The sequence below is a fragment of the Spea bombifrons genome, chromosome 5 (assembly GCF_027358695.1).
Source record: "Spea bombifrons isolate aSpeBom1 chromosome 5, aSpeBom1.2.pri, whole genome shotgun sequence".
NCBI lineage: Eukaryota > Metazoa > Chordata > Amphibia > Anura > Pelobatidae > Spea > Spea bombifrons.
In genome coordinates this window covers 107,438,985-107,453,601 of record NC_071091.1, presented here as the reverse complement: position 1 = coordinate 107,453,601, position 14,617 = coordinate 107,438,985, and the positions used below count along the sequence as shown (strand labels likewise).

The 14,617-nt window shown below is 42.0% G+C and overlaps 1 protein-coding gene and 1 long non-coding RNA gene across 2 annotated transcripts; both read left to right on the top strand.

The window, feature by feature from the left end:
* Positions 1–11,029: 11,029 nt before the first annotated feature.
* Positions 11,030–12,330, top strand: ARC (activity regulated cytoskeleton associated protein). The gene has a single exon (XM_053467645.1). It carries the CDS (start codon positions 11,193–11,195, stop codon positions 12,327–12,329), a length of 1,137 nt encoding a protein of 378 aa, XP_053323620.1. The 5' UTR covers positions 11,030–11,192; the 3' UTR covers position 12,330.
* A 1,399-nt stretch (positions 12,331–13,729) lies between these two features.
* On the top strand, positions 13,730–14,366 carry LOC128497413 (uncharacterized). The gene is made up of 2 exons (XR_008354313.1): positions 13,730–13,915; positions 14,266–14,366. It is a non-coding gene; the product is annotated as an uncharacterized LOC128497413 (long non-coding RNA).
* Positions 14,367–14,617: the final 251 nt, after the last annotated feature.

The following is a 14,617-nucleotide window of genomic DNA, read 5'->3' as shown; positions in this document are numbered from 1 at the left end:
AAATGTATGTAGGTTATATTTCGTCTTGCAGAGCATGGCTGTTATTTACTTTCTTTAGGAGAACGTCTTAGGCATGAGAGTCAGCTGTCCGCGTTGTGCATAGCTGCATAGCTGCCAACAGTCTTCACAAATGCCTGCCTTTTTGGGAGTGTTTGCCCCCAGTTAGGGCACAATGCACCTTGGGCAGACTAGATGGGCTGAATGGTTCTTATGTGCCATCAATTTCTATGTTTCTAGAGGGGAGCTTTCTAGAGAAGGAGTCCCATGTGATATCAAGAGGCCCATGTTATGTGAGACGTTGGAAAGATGTCAAACATTATACTGTAGACAAGATGACCACTGTGTTTGTAGTACTGACATCCATCTTGTTATACGCAATTTTGTTCCACTAAACCAACTTTATCTGCAGACCTGGAGGCCGCCATCGCTGTCAGTCATGTGATATTTTGGGTTACTTTCCCGGCTCAAACACCACACTGTGCTGATGCTTTATGGCGATGCTAATGAAGTCCGCTCCTCCATAGACTCCAGAGTGTCCAACTGGGTGATTAAGACTTAGCCATTCCATTGTTCCCCACAGGCAGTATGATAAGGAGTCGGGGTGTTTGTCTAGTAGATTGGGCTCAGATAACAGAGCAAGAACTCATACAAATGGCCTGGTGAAGTAGAGATTCACCAAGAGTCTCCAGGCAAAACCCAACACGTTCACCCCTTCTGGTCTTGGTGGAACCTTATCTCCTAACCACATCTCTAACCACATTGCCTAAAGCAAAAGTGCCTATTGGCACACTGAGGAGTCGTTAATTAATGAGATGACTTTTGAGAATTAACTATTTATTTTGCAGGGCCAAGTCAGCCCTTCCTGCAGGAGAAGGTTGGCCCAACACAATGTACGATGATGTCAACCAGATTCTCCATCCAAATTCCACTTTTTCAGCCTCATCCCACTTCCCAAATCTTAATACGTTATAAAAGACAAAATATATTGAAAATATATCACATGCTAGAACGAGAAGAACAAATTCAAGCCCGGAGAAGGTACAGCTATTGATATACAATATTATAGATTGGTAGTAGAAACAAACGCTGTAAAATAACGTCACATTTGTGATGGTTGCCGGTGTCCTACAGAGTGAAAAATGTTACATTATTGACAATTTCACACACAAAGGAAATAGGAAAAAAAGAGCTGTTAGCAGACCGTCGGAAGTGAGCAGGAGAAAGGAAGGGTTCCGGATAAGACCTTATATGGAAGTAACTTCCTGTAGCTACACAGAATGACACGAGATCCATAAATGTGAATTAGCAAATACAGCAGAAGCCGGCAATGCAGCTGAAACACTATATTTGGAGCACAAAACAAGGGATTTTTCCACGGGGAGTCTTCGTTAGTAATTATAGAGTAAGACAAGGGTTCTGCCATACAACTAACTATACGCATATATAAATACATATGCAAATGAACTTGAAGCAAACATTGTGTACCATTCATTGAAAGCCAATTAACAATTTACAAATTACACCTTTATAGATCAGTAGTATCTTTGGGTCTCTCTTTTTAAAAATGTTTATTCTCAGGGGTTCCACCACATTACCGACCCTCCAGGGACCATGCATGACCCTATAATTCATAGACAAAAGCATGGTCTGCCTTGTGGTTAATACTCCTCTACCTGAGAGCAGGACACAAGTTGTCAGCTAAAATATGTACTTATATCAATCAATGTTGATTACACCTAAAAACCATTGCCATTGTATCTTGTTTATACTGCACTGCATCCCTCCCAATGCTCCTGGTTGTCTCTGCATAATATTTATTTTGAGGCACAGTTCCTCTGTGCCATGCAGTTCCCCCACTGTCCTATTTTTCAATAGACATTAATTTGAAGTTCGACCCCCTTTTTAGCTTCCACTCTTCTGGAAAGGGTTTCCACAAGATTTTGGAGAGTTTCTCTGACAATTTTTGCCCATGCATCCAGTAGAGCGTTTGTGAGATCAGCACTGATGTTGGATGAGATGCCCGGCTCGCAATATCCATTCCAGTTCATCCCAAAGGTGTTTGATGGGGTTGAGGTCAGAGCTCTGTGCGGGCCGGGCAAGTTCTTCCACACCAATCTCATCCAAACATATTTTTATGGACCTTCAGTTGTGTACTGGGGCCACAGTCATGCCGGAATAGAAAAGGGTCTTCCCCAAACTGTTACCTCAAAGTTGGAAGCAGAACATTGCTCATAATGCCTTGGTATGTCTCCTTCAGCATACCATACAGAGCCCTGATCTCAACTCCATGGAACACTTTGTGATGAACTGGAATGGAGATTGCGAGCCGGGCGTCTCGTCCAACATCAGTGCCTGACCTCACAAACGCTCTACTGGGTGAACGGGCAAAAACCGCCCAGAGAAACTCCCCAAAATGTTGTGGAAAGCATTCCCAGAAGAACGGAAGCCGTTATAGCTGCAAAAGGGGGACCAACTTCATATTAATGTCTGTGTATTTAAAATGATGTCATCAAAGTCCCTGTTGGTGTAATGGTCATGGACAGGTGCGCCATTAGTTTTGTCCATAATGTTTATTCTTTCCTCCTAACAAGTCATGGTTAGGACTGTTATTAGAGCCGCTTGTCCCTACAATAGACTTTGTGGAGGCGAAACTGCTAGAGAGTTAATATTTGGGGTCAGAGATTTAGAATGTTCCCAGTTATAAGTATATGAAGCAGAAAATGACATGACTTCATATGTTCAATGTTAATCTTGTTTCTATAAGTATAATTAGGCTCTTGAAGATCGTACAAATATTGTTGGGAACTCAGTGTGAACAAAAACACATTCTGGCACCAACTCGAGCCTCACAGGACTGTTTTAAACTCGATGATGCTGTTAATACTGATAAAGGGACATTCTGATCCTTGGTGTACATTTAATTGACTGTTGTTTAAGGAAGCTTAAATAGCAAGTTCCTCTGTGTTGTAGGCGTAGAAGTAAAAGTCCCGGAATTTTAGTGCCAATGGCAATATAATAAAACTTCCTGTTCATGCTGTTTATAATTATAGATTTCGGCACTGAATGAAAAAAAATTTTGAATTATTTAACCTATGAAACTCGTTGAAACATTCTATCTCTTACACGCATCTTGGCGTGTAAATCGTTTTCACATATTGATATATTCACACAGGGCCGGCCCTACAATGGAGCCGACTGGGGCAACTGCCCCAGGCGGCACTTTTTTTTTTAAGCGGAGGAGAGAGAGGAGCGCCGAGTGGTTTTCGCTTACCCGCTCGGCGCCCCTCTCTCTCTCCTCTGCGGCGAGTCTCCGTGCTCTGCCACGGTGCCGGCTTGTAATGCTGAGCGCCGGAAGTGACGTAAATTTACGGCGCTCAGCATTACAAGCCGGCACCGTGGCAGAGCAGGGAGACTCGCGGCAGGACTGTTTAAAGGTAAGGTGGGGGGGCGGCATTTTAAACTTCGCCCCAGGCGGCATTAAGTCTTGGGCCGGCCCTGTCTGCACAGGTATCTGAAGTTGTCCCACAGTCAGTCATACCATCATGCTTATCTCCTGGCAGAAGTCCTGATTATCTGGACTACCATAAGCTCTGCATGCACAATGGCTGAATAAAGCATTACACGTGCCAAAAAGCAGAGGAGACAGAGCATTCCATGGGAAGCAGACACCCAGAGATGTCCTGAATATTGGTAATAAAGCCCTAGGCATTTTAGTTCAACCTTTAGAAATGCCCAATGCATTGTGAATACTTTTTAATTTATAAAGCCATTTCCTGCTGTTTCTATACACATTATCGGGGCTTTTAGGGCTGTAGAACCCTGCGATCCCCTCATACCCAGCAAACATTCTGACCTCCTAGAAAAGAGGGGCATCAGGGGAGGCAAAACAGGAACTTGCTGGGGACGAAAGGGACCTGTGGAAGGTATGAAATTATGAACATTTTCTGAAACTGAAGAAAAAATCTGTGGAATTACAAAAGAAATCGAAACAAAAAAAATTATTCTAGTAAACATACGAATCTGAATGACTGTGATCATGTTAGTGTTTTACATTTAGCACTGATACAGGGTTAGCTCATTCAGAACGTTAATAGGTACTTAGCACCGGGGACGGTAATGCACATACGCACTGGCACACATGCTTACACACACTCTCACATATACAGACTCATGCTATCACACATACACACCTATATACACATACTAACGCTAACACACACTCACACATACTCACTAATGCACTCTTCAACGCACACAAGTGCTCACGCTAATGTACACTCCCTCAGCACATACACATTCATGCTCACACACACATTTATGCACACACTTACACACACACTCTCACTCTAACACACATACAGACATGTTCACTCCCTCGCCCCTTAACCTCAGACACAGCTTTCTGTCGGGCTGCTTGCACAGTGCATGTGAAGCCCCTCTTTTACCGAGGGGGACAAGGAACATCGCATCGTATGACCCCACTGCCCTCCTGCCTTCCTGAGCCAGGTGCCGACCCCTTAAAAACAAGGTAATAATAATACATTTATTCCTCCTCCTTGACAGATGTTAATCAATGCATTGAGTTTACCACAAACTAAAACACATTAAACTGTAACCCGCCAACTGCGTGTCATATTAATGCAAAAAAACTTTTTACCATCATGTTATAAAAGGGTTAGCGGGAGAGAATTAGTTTCTAAGAAAAATCCTCTTCGCATTCATTAAGAAGAATCTCTGATGGAGTCAGTAGGTGTGGGGAAAATGACAAAATTACCGAATAGGTCTCTTGATCAGACAGAGCGCCATGTGGTGCTGGAGAAGCATTAGAGACTCCAGGCTTAACCCGCCAGCGTGCCTGGGGGCTTTCTAAATGAGCGGCCCCCGAGACTATTGGAATATTAACCCATTATGAAGACCATGTAGCGCCTCACCAAACGTGTTACTTAAATGGCTGTTGTGATGGAAACCTTGACTTGTCATTATTTAAAAAACACTTAACTGAGTCACCTGCATTCAGGCAGGGATATCAACCATAACATACCGGGAGCAAAAGCACCAACTGGGAATCTTATATATGATCCCAGCATGGGGGGGATAAGAAGGAGTCAGCTTCTGGCTGTGTGATCCTGAGAATCTGCCCCTTCAACCTGAGGTTAGGACAAAAACCCTGAGAGTTATGGCCACCACCCTCCCCAATAATATGACACCATATTCTCCAGTGTAAATTTTACGTTTACTGGATTCATTATTCATTACGAAGGGCTAAAGAGAACCCTGGATATGCGTAGGCATAAGGGGTTAAACGGCCCAGCCAGGCACCTAGGAAGGAACCATGGGGGGGCTGGGGTTTAACACGGGTCAATGGCTCTGACAGAAGTTTGGGAGGGGTTTATTTTGGCGGGAAAACAAGCTTTTCATCACCCGGGGGTTCCGGAGTTTTATATCGGTCCGAGGCACCACAGCGCTCTCATTGAAATCATCGGGAGCCCTTTCTGCGCATGCACACCAGGGTGGTGGGCTACCCCAGAATCCCGGGGCTGACATTCAGTACGTATCTCATGCAGCAGGGGATGTGTTCAGCAAATATCTGGGGATGAGGAAAAGGGGCAAATGCATCTGTAAAGGGGGCAGTATGAACATTTTATAGGGCTACTCAGCTAGTCTATGCATTAAAAAGGGGTTGAGGTATATAGAAGAACACTGTAGCAGTACCACCACTAATAGATTGTCAGCTCTGCAGAACAGGGCCCTCTTCTCCTCCTGCAGCAGTCTTCACGTGTGTGACTCTTGTTGTCAGTTCTGTATATCGAACATTTCTATATTATTTTCAGTCTCCTGTATTGTAACAGCGCTACAGAGTCTGCTGGAGCTCTATTAATAAAATGTCATGCAATTACCCCCCCCATTAACCAGATACCCCCCCCCCCCCCGGGGCCGTAGCTGCAGGGAGATCCTCTCAGGCATCCACCTGCTTGTTCGTTGGAGCCGGCTTTGTGAACGTCGCACAGAGGGCCTCGTTAATCGCGGCTCGTTTGCTTTTCAGGTCTGTGTCCTTTTGTGCACCGACCGAGGAAGCCCCCTCTCCATATTTGGACTTCCTTTCCTGTGGGTGACGCAGCATCTGACGCCGCGTGCCGTCCTCTCTCCGCAATGCCTTTTATGATCCGAAGCGCTCGATTCAAGCCGCGGATGTCATCGTCACCCTTTACAGCCTGGGGAGGAAAAAAAATAATCTAAAGGTGTCACAGCTGCATCATTCGTCTCCCATTTCCTGAAGCTGTAACGAGCATCCCATGTGTGTCATTGTACCAGCTTATGTCACACATATATAGGTCACAAAATAACCCCTTCATTGCCAGCCATTCTGCAACATCCAAAGCTGCCAACCTCAATGGTCTAGCAGGCTTGTGACTAAAAAAAAAAAAAGAGTTGCTTGCCGGCTCAGAATGATGGGAGTTATTGCCCAAAAGTGGCTGATATCAGGGACCCGATATCTGATTTTTAAATAAACTCTATTAGCGGTTAAAACATTGGGGGCAGAAGATGATTACATTTCTTAACTTTACTCTGTATGATAACGGCTTTTCCTAAAGAACCTGTATAATGTATAAGTAAGTCAGTAAGGCACCCTGTATAATGTATAGTTAACTCATTGAGCCCGCCCTGTATAATATATAGACAAACCATTGAGCCGGCCCCTGTGTAATGTATAGTAAAATCAGTGAGTTGGCCCTGTATGATGTATAGTTAAATCAGTGAGATGCCCCGTATAACGTATAGTTTAATCAGTGAGTTGGCCATGTATAATATATAGTTAAATCAGTGAGTTGGCCATGTATAATGTATCATCAAATCAGTGAGATGCCCTGTATAATGTATAGTTCAATGGGTAAACCATCCCTGTATAATATATAATTAAGTCAGTGAGATGACTTTCATGAAATCTCCACCATTTACTATACATTATACAGGGCTTGCTTGGCCCTTTCTGCAGGATAAGCTCCCTGGGGATAACATGTTTGGCTTCCAGTTCGGTACAAGATTAATGTAAGCGAAAACACTGAAAATGTTTTTTTTTTTTTTTATGTTCTTCACTAAAAACTTCACTTTTGATGACTTTTGATGACATCATAAGAACGTTATCGGGGCGATGAGAACTTCCCGGCAAATGGGCAAATGCGGACACCTCTAGATCTGTTTTAAAATGTTTGTTTAATCATGATTGATTTAGTTTGTTACATCTGGTAGATCTGCCGTCTTTATTGCTATAAAGGTCAGTAGGATCTTTTCTGGGGCCACCTAACTAGTGTCACCTCTTCCCATTGGCTTAGCATTAGCCATATCAACACCAATCCACACTAGTAATCTCTTTGGTTATGGGTTCCTTGAGTGTTCATTAAAGTTTGAGGACAGCTTCAAAACCATGATGTTCATTGTCGGGTATCCAGCAGAGGAGAAAGACCAACTCGCACCTTCTTGGGAGGGATTTGGTAGACTTTTTCCTCTCAATAAACTCAACTCTGCTCTTCCAAAAGTTGGTCAAGAGACTGGAAGTTGTCCGACGTTGGATAATTCCATGGTGAGAACCAATGGTGATGGATCGGTGGAAAACTCGACAGTTTAACTATCAAGAATGAGAATTGGACACTGGGTTCAGTTGATGCAAAAGTTGATAGAAACTCAGTTGCAGAAGCACCACTTTTGTAAAGTTGCTGTTCTGCTTTTTTTTCTCAAATGCCATATTTCCTAAGTCCTTAAATTGTTGCGTTTTACTCTTGTATGCGTGTTAAATAAACATATTTCTGTTAATAATCATGTACAGTTTTTCAGTAGTTTCTTGTTCACATTACATCGGGGGGGGGGCTCTGCTTGAAGGCCAAGTAGTCTAAAGTGAACTGGGGGGTGATTGTAGGAGCTTTAATGTAATACGGAGAGGAGGAACTTTGGTCTCTATTGCTAAGCAGCTCCAGTATCTCAATAAACCTTTGAATGCAGTTTTTTACAGCAGTTTTAAGTATGTTTTTCCACACAATGGAAAACAGAAGGACACTCATGAAGACAAAAGCATGGAAGATGGATGGACTCCAGTTGGCACTCTTGTTCTCCATACAAACCTAGACAAGCCGGGCATGAAGCTGTGCTATGTTATGCCTCCTTTCATCAAGAAAGTGTTTCTCCCTGCCATATCCACTTGGAGAGCAGTGATTGCGATGACTGGAGAAGGAATCGCAGAGTTAATTTGTTCTGCATTTCGGCGGAGATGCAATCACTCAGATAAGAAGGTGAAGAAGCAGAACTTTTCAAAAAGATAATCTGCAATTAAAATGAAATCATTCACGCGTCGAAGCTTGCTGTACCGGCTACAATAGGCACAGATGTGAAGCAGGCTTCCTGGCTTCCCCGTGTCGAGAAACCAGCCTCAATATCGGGTAATCCCCCCTCTCCACCTTCCCACAGCTAACGCTCCGCAGACTCTTAATTGACAGCCTACTCAGAAAACTGGAAGGTGTGCACTATAATTTGTCACTTGTTCTGTTAACCCCTTAAGGACAATGGGCGGTCCCTAAACCCATTGAAAACAATGCATTTTGAGCCCGTACATGTACGGGCTTTGTCATTAAGGGGTTAAAAAAAAAAAAAAAAAACAACAAGCCCCCTCACATAGCATGTGGAGTTTGGAAGTACAGCATGGTTGCTACCAGAACCGAGCCTGCAAAAAAATGAGTCATCGGGAAAATTAATCACCGAGTGGGAGTCGGTAGAATGGTGACTAAATAAGGCCAGAACTGCTCTTTGCGGGACTAAAAGAGATCAGGGCTGAGGAGAAATAAAAAAAACAAAGAAAACATGGCTAAAAAGGATGATTTCAGAGAAAAGCCCGTAATTACGTTGACCGCTTGGGAGGAACGCGTGGGGGCCTAGTTGGCCAGGTAGAGCAGCAACGTCCTTTCCACCCATTCCATTAGAATCGTAGCGTTCAGCGTCTTGTAGCCGGTTAATGCTGGGAGAGATGAGTTTAAAGCCATTTATCTTTCATGTGCTGACCCGGAACCACAAACAAAGATGTTCTGAGTTTTCTTAGAGTTTAGAAGTCACAATGAAAAAGTTGGGGGTGGGGAGAATTAGTATGAGGTTTGTGGTCATCCATAATTTTGTTTGTGGCCAAGTGGCGTCGCACAGAGGGTGGTGGGACAACAGACACGGATTTTCATATATATATATATATTTAAAATGAATATCTAGAAACCTTCGAAAATTGCTGGAAGATAACATTCCGTCACTGTATTACCCTCTACCACGTCTGCTGGGAGGCTGTTTCGCTTATCTACCCTCTCATTGAAGAATTACAATTACACTGAGATAATCTCCCCATTCATGCTTTGTTTAACCTTTTATTTATTGAACTGTTTCTATCATACCAACAAGTAAAAGCCTGATGGATATTCAGTGATGTTCTGGTTAAAAGCACATGGACTTCTTCCCATCCCAATACACTTTAGTATGGATTTAGGCAACAAAGCTACGCTTCGCCTCGTTACGGTACACAGTCTGCTAATGAAAGGTCACACGTGTGCTAATCTTTGCCATTCTCAGCATGGAACCCCCGAGTGTGAATAGTAATAATCATTGGGTTCACTTGATATTCTATATATATATAGCATAGTGACACGTGGCACAGCTTGCTAATTTTACAATCAATACTCTTTATTTCCAATCACTGTTTGGTCTCTAGACCTAAAACTATAGGAATTAAGTTCATTAGGTGCAATATAATATTTCATTTTTTCCCCCAATTATTTATTTTAACTCGCTAAGCACGCACCAAATATCTTGCGTGATGTAATACGTTCGGGGCTTTAGATTTTCCTATGATGTAATGATTATTATGGCTGGAACTTTGGGTTGTGAGAGCTTGTGTCAGATGTGTGTATCCCGGCTTGCGTTTGTATACTAATCATTTGAAATGTCGCCATCAGCACCAAGGGCAATGCGATAACATATATTACGTCTCATCCCACGGGTGTTATTTAACCCCCAACTTGGATTATGGTCCGAGTCATCTTCATCCACCTCGTAAAGAGTCATTATGCAAATGTAGCATTTGTCACTCTACACATTTTTGTTGACAAGTGTGTGTTTCTGGTGTGGGAGTCCATAGGGTGGGTGGACGTCATGTTCCACGGTTACAGTCAACCCCCGAGGGGTTACCGGTTGGCAGGATCGGGGCAGAGGAAGCTGTGACGATCCGTGGGAGACCTGTCTCCTTCTCGTTATAGCTGACTTACGTTTTTTTTTTTTTTTTTCCCGAAGAGAAAAGGGAATTACACATTCTTCTAAAAGCAGGAGTGTTCACCGCTTGCAACGTGTTAGCTGAATCATAGGGAGGGGGGCATTGAAGTGGTATCCAAATGTTCTCGTTGCCAGGGAAACAGTTCCTTCAGCCAATCAGCGCCTCGGCCATAGTGTGGGTTTGCAGACAACTCACATGCGAGGCTCCGTCAGATAGAGTATAAATACAGCAGTCGGCAAACTATTCTCACAAACTCAGGAGCAAACAGATAGAAAGTATCTATTTTACTCCCTCGTTCTTCGACCTGCCGGCTTTTTCCAGAATCCAGAAGCCGATCGAGCTCGGTAGTTAGATATCTTTGGAGGGTTGGCTGAAGTTTGACGCTTAATTTCCAGATATTGTAAGAATCTGCAAGTTTCGGTGCCAACGTCGTCTACGGAAGCAATATTTGCTGACATTTTCCAAAGAAAAGCTTTCAAAGAAGAAGAAAAAGCTTGGGAATACCCATAAAGGACTTGACTGGTTTCTTCTGGGTGATATCAAACTTTTCTATCTTAATCATTCTCTCCTGATTGATCTTAAACCTTTTATTGCTACTTATTGTATTTCCTTTATTCGTTTATTGTTTAATTTCAAGTATCTGCTTGATACGTTTGTGATACAATATATATATATATATGATGCTTTATAAATATGCTCTTTACTTGAAGGTATAGAGAGCGAGGGTTTAGCATCCACCAAAAGCTGCTGCTCTTGAGTAGCGAGTTACTATCTCGTTATCTCAAACCAAAAGTTTTTAACTTTTTTTTTTGCCATTGACAAATTTTGCTGAATTCTATTGTAAACTTGACAATCGTTTTCAAAATTCTTCCTTAATTTCTTTCTTTGCAAAGTACTTTTTATGGCAGTAAATATGGCTGTTGGTGGAATGATGGTGCCCTCTCTGTCTGTCCCAGAGCAAACAGTGGCTCTTCAGATAGGAACATGCAGTCCGGCTGAAATGCTCGATAGGGTCAGAAAAACTCAAGTGTATATTTTGTCCGGAGTTTCTAGGCAGGTTGAAAATGAGCTCAAGGGATTCAAAAGATCAGTGCAGAGACTGAACTCCAATATGACTGATCAATCAACAGTGGTTGGGATCCAAAGATGGAAGCGTTCCATCAAGTCTTGTCTAATGAGATGTCAAGACACTCTAGTAAATTTGGAGAGGTGGGTTAAGAGGGAGATGAATTCCTGGAGAGGCGTGTTTTCTCGTTTTGAGAAAATGGTTAGTAAGGCTGAGCATCACAGGAGGTCATTCTATATGAAAAGTGACAAAGAAAAGGAGGCAGAAGCATCTCAGATAATAGACCCTTATGCGCCAACTCCACCGGCCCCACCTGCTCCAGCAACCCCACCACCACAGACTTGCCACCCACATCACTGGGTTGTCATTTCTGTAGACGTTTTATCCCCTCCTGAGTTTGATGCCAACATGTCAGAAGATCCCAGAGAGTTCTTGGTGAACCTTGAGAAGTATTTTAAACGTAGCGGCTGGAATGAGAAAATTTGGTTATCTCAAGTAGACAACCACTTGAAAGGCGCAGCCAAGAAATGGTGGGAATATAGACAGGAGACAGTGGATAACTGGCATGACTTCAAAGTGGCCTTTCTGCAGTACTGCGAGCGACTGGTGGTTAGGGAGGCCATCAAGAGGGACTTAGACCTTCCCCAAAGACGTTGGGAACCATTAGAACAATTTGTGTGGAAGAAGAGGGCATTGTACCATAGACTTTACGTAGATGCTAACGAGGAAGAGATGATCCGTTACATTATTAGCACTCTTCACCCCGAGATTAGGCGTTTCCTGAAGCCACCATTGCCAAAAACCATGGACGAGCTTGTCCAGAGGGGGAAAGAAATCCAGTTTGATTTTGAGCAATCCGAAAAGCAAACTCTGAAGTCAGCTTACTCTGACGAGCAAATCAGCACCAAACTTAAGGTCACTGTTACCAAAGATCCGTACGACAGTAATAACACGTGCTCGGAAAAAATGTAATTTGACTTTTTTGAAAGTTTGGAAGTTTTGCGAAGGTTCTGTGAAAAGTTGCTTGACTTAGAAAGCGGACAACTTTCTACCTGTAAGGAAAAGCTCGATGCTCTTCTTTACAGATTTGAAAATCACAGGACTGGGCGAAATGAAAGGAACTTAAATTAAGTTTTAGAATGTTGGTGTATTTCTTTCTACGTGGAGTTTTCACGGACACTCTATGGGTTCCAGGAAACAGATAGAAAGGTGCTCAAAGTGATTGTCACAGTGACAAGTTTAGTATCAGTGTCAAGGCAATAGGGAGTTGTAAAGTTACTATCTCGGTACTGTTGGGTAACGCTTTTCACAAGCCTATATAGGTGGATATATATTTTGAATAGAAGCCCGGAGGATACTTAGTTTCCAATGAAAACCATTTACTCTGTAGTACAATAGTAAAGATGTCTTCTCACCTCTCTTACCTGTTGAGAAAGACATGACGTAGTAACTTAGAGGCTGTTTACCTCAAGAAAGTTAAGAATCTGTTCAGTTTTAAGAGCATTTTTATATCAAACTCGTACATTTCAAACATGCTTTTTTTTTTAAAACTTATATTCATTATATCGTGGCAGAATGATGCATTCATTCAAAACTATGTATTAGGATGATTTTTCCATATTATTGGATTTATTTTCTAACCACTACATGGCAATGTAAATAGGTTTTATTTCTTACGAAGCAATATCATTTCAGAATACAATGTTAGAAAAATTCATAATTCATTTTTCGGAGACTTCTCTGAAAAATATCGACAATTTTAGTAGCAATAGGCTGAATGTAAATTTGTATATTGTGGATATGGTTGAAAAATATATAATTTGTACATGTAAAATGTGAATATATACTGTAGCAATTTTGCACTTTTGCATTTATGAACTTTTTCGGGGGTTTAGAAACTCAAACTAAATCATTTGGGGGTTTGAAAGTGGACTCCGTATTCTTGTTTTATGATCTCATTTACTCTTGCTTGAACACCGATGTTCATATGGAAGAAAAAGAGACTTTGTTGGTTGTTGAAACTCAAGTCTACAGATCACCAAAGTTTGGAAGCGCTGCTATCTGAACTTGAACGTTACTTGAATGTAACAAAGACAATGGAACTTGATGTACAAAGGAGAAACACAGCTTACCAGGCCTATTCAGTAGCTACAAAGTAGATATGTATGACCTGCAATCAACGTTCTTGGCTATGCCAACTGATCCACAACATATGGTTGCCCTGTTATAAAGACAGGGTTCTGTAGGAATGTTGGAATTCATCTCAACTCAGGAATGTTTGTGAAACTCTCAATGTCTTGAAACGTCGAATTAATAAACTGGACTAGTACTCCGGACAGCAAATACATTGTCTAAAGACTGCAAGGAAAAAGTACTACCGGCTTACAAGCACAAGCCCTGGACGATGTATTATGAGCTACAGCTGGATGGATCCATCCAATGTCCCACTCGACACATGGAAGGTGTTGGCCTAACTTCCCACCTCGGGCCCAAGAACCTGATCACGAATGATCCTTCACTCGATGAGACATCTTGCATATGGCCGTTAAGATAACAATGTAAGTATAGCTGCACTGATGTCCCTTAAAAATGATAGAAACTAATGATAGTTATGAAATATTCAGCTTTATTCTGAGATTGTTGACCCCTAGATCCAATCCTACTCATAATGGATTTCCAAAACGTGGACTTAAATTTAAATTGCAATCCTCGCCCCTGTAACCCCTCATTCTTAACTCTCATGCCCCCATACCCCCACACTCAATCAGATTGTTCTTGTAGGTTCTAGAAGGATTATTGCATAGAGCCGCAATGTAGGTGTTCCCTGTATTAATCTTTTTATATTTATACAGAAAATGCTTATATTTACCTGCCTTTTTTTGTTTGTTTTTTGCAGATTTCACATCAGATCACAGACCAAAATGCTGCTTCTTATCTTCTTCAAGCAACGTAAAAAAAGATTGTCATCCCCTGCACAATACAGTCATCTGCACTAAATTTGACCAAAAAGATGGACTTTTTTTTTAATATTTTTTTTTTTGCGAGGACTTATAATGCGTACTATAAACACTCAAAAGACTTAAAAACAAATCCTTACCTGAAAGTTTATCAAGATATTATTTTCAAGCCTATTATGGTTTTAGATATTATGATTTTCTAATGTCGCTCATAACCCCTGCCTTAAACTGCCAGAAAGGCAGTAGAATTCTACTTTTCTTCATACAATTCTAATTGTGAAATATAGGCTGTACAGATAGTTG

What these genes read in the sequence shown, in the direction of transcription:
- ARC (XM_053467645.1), top strand. Translation starts at nt 11,193, where the DNA reads ATGGCAGTAAATATGGCTGTTGGTGGAATGATGGTGCCCTCTCTGTCT.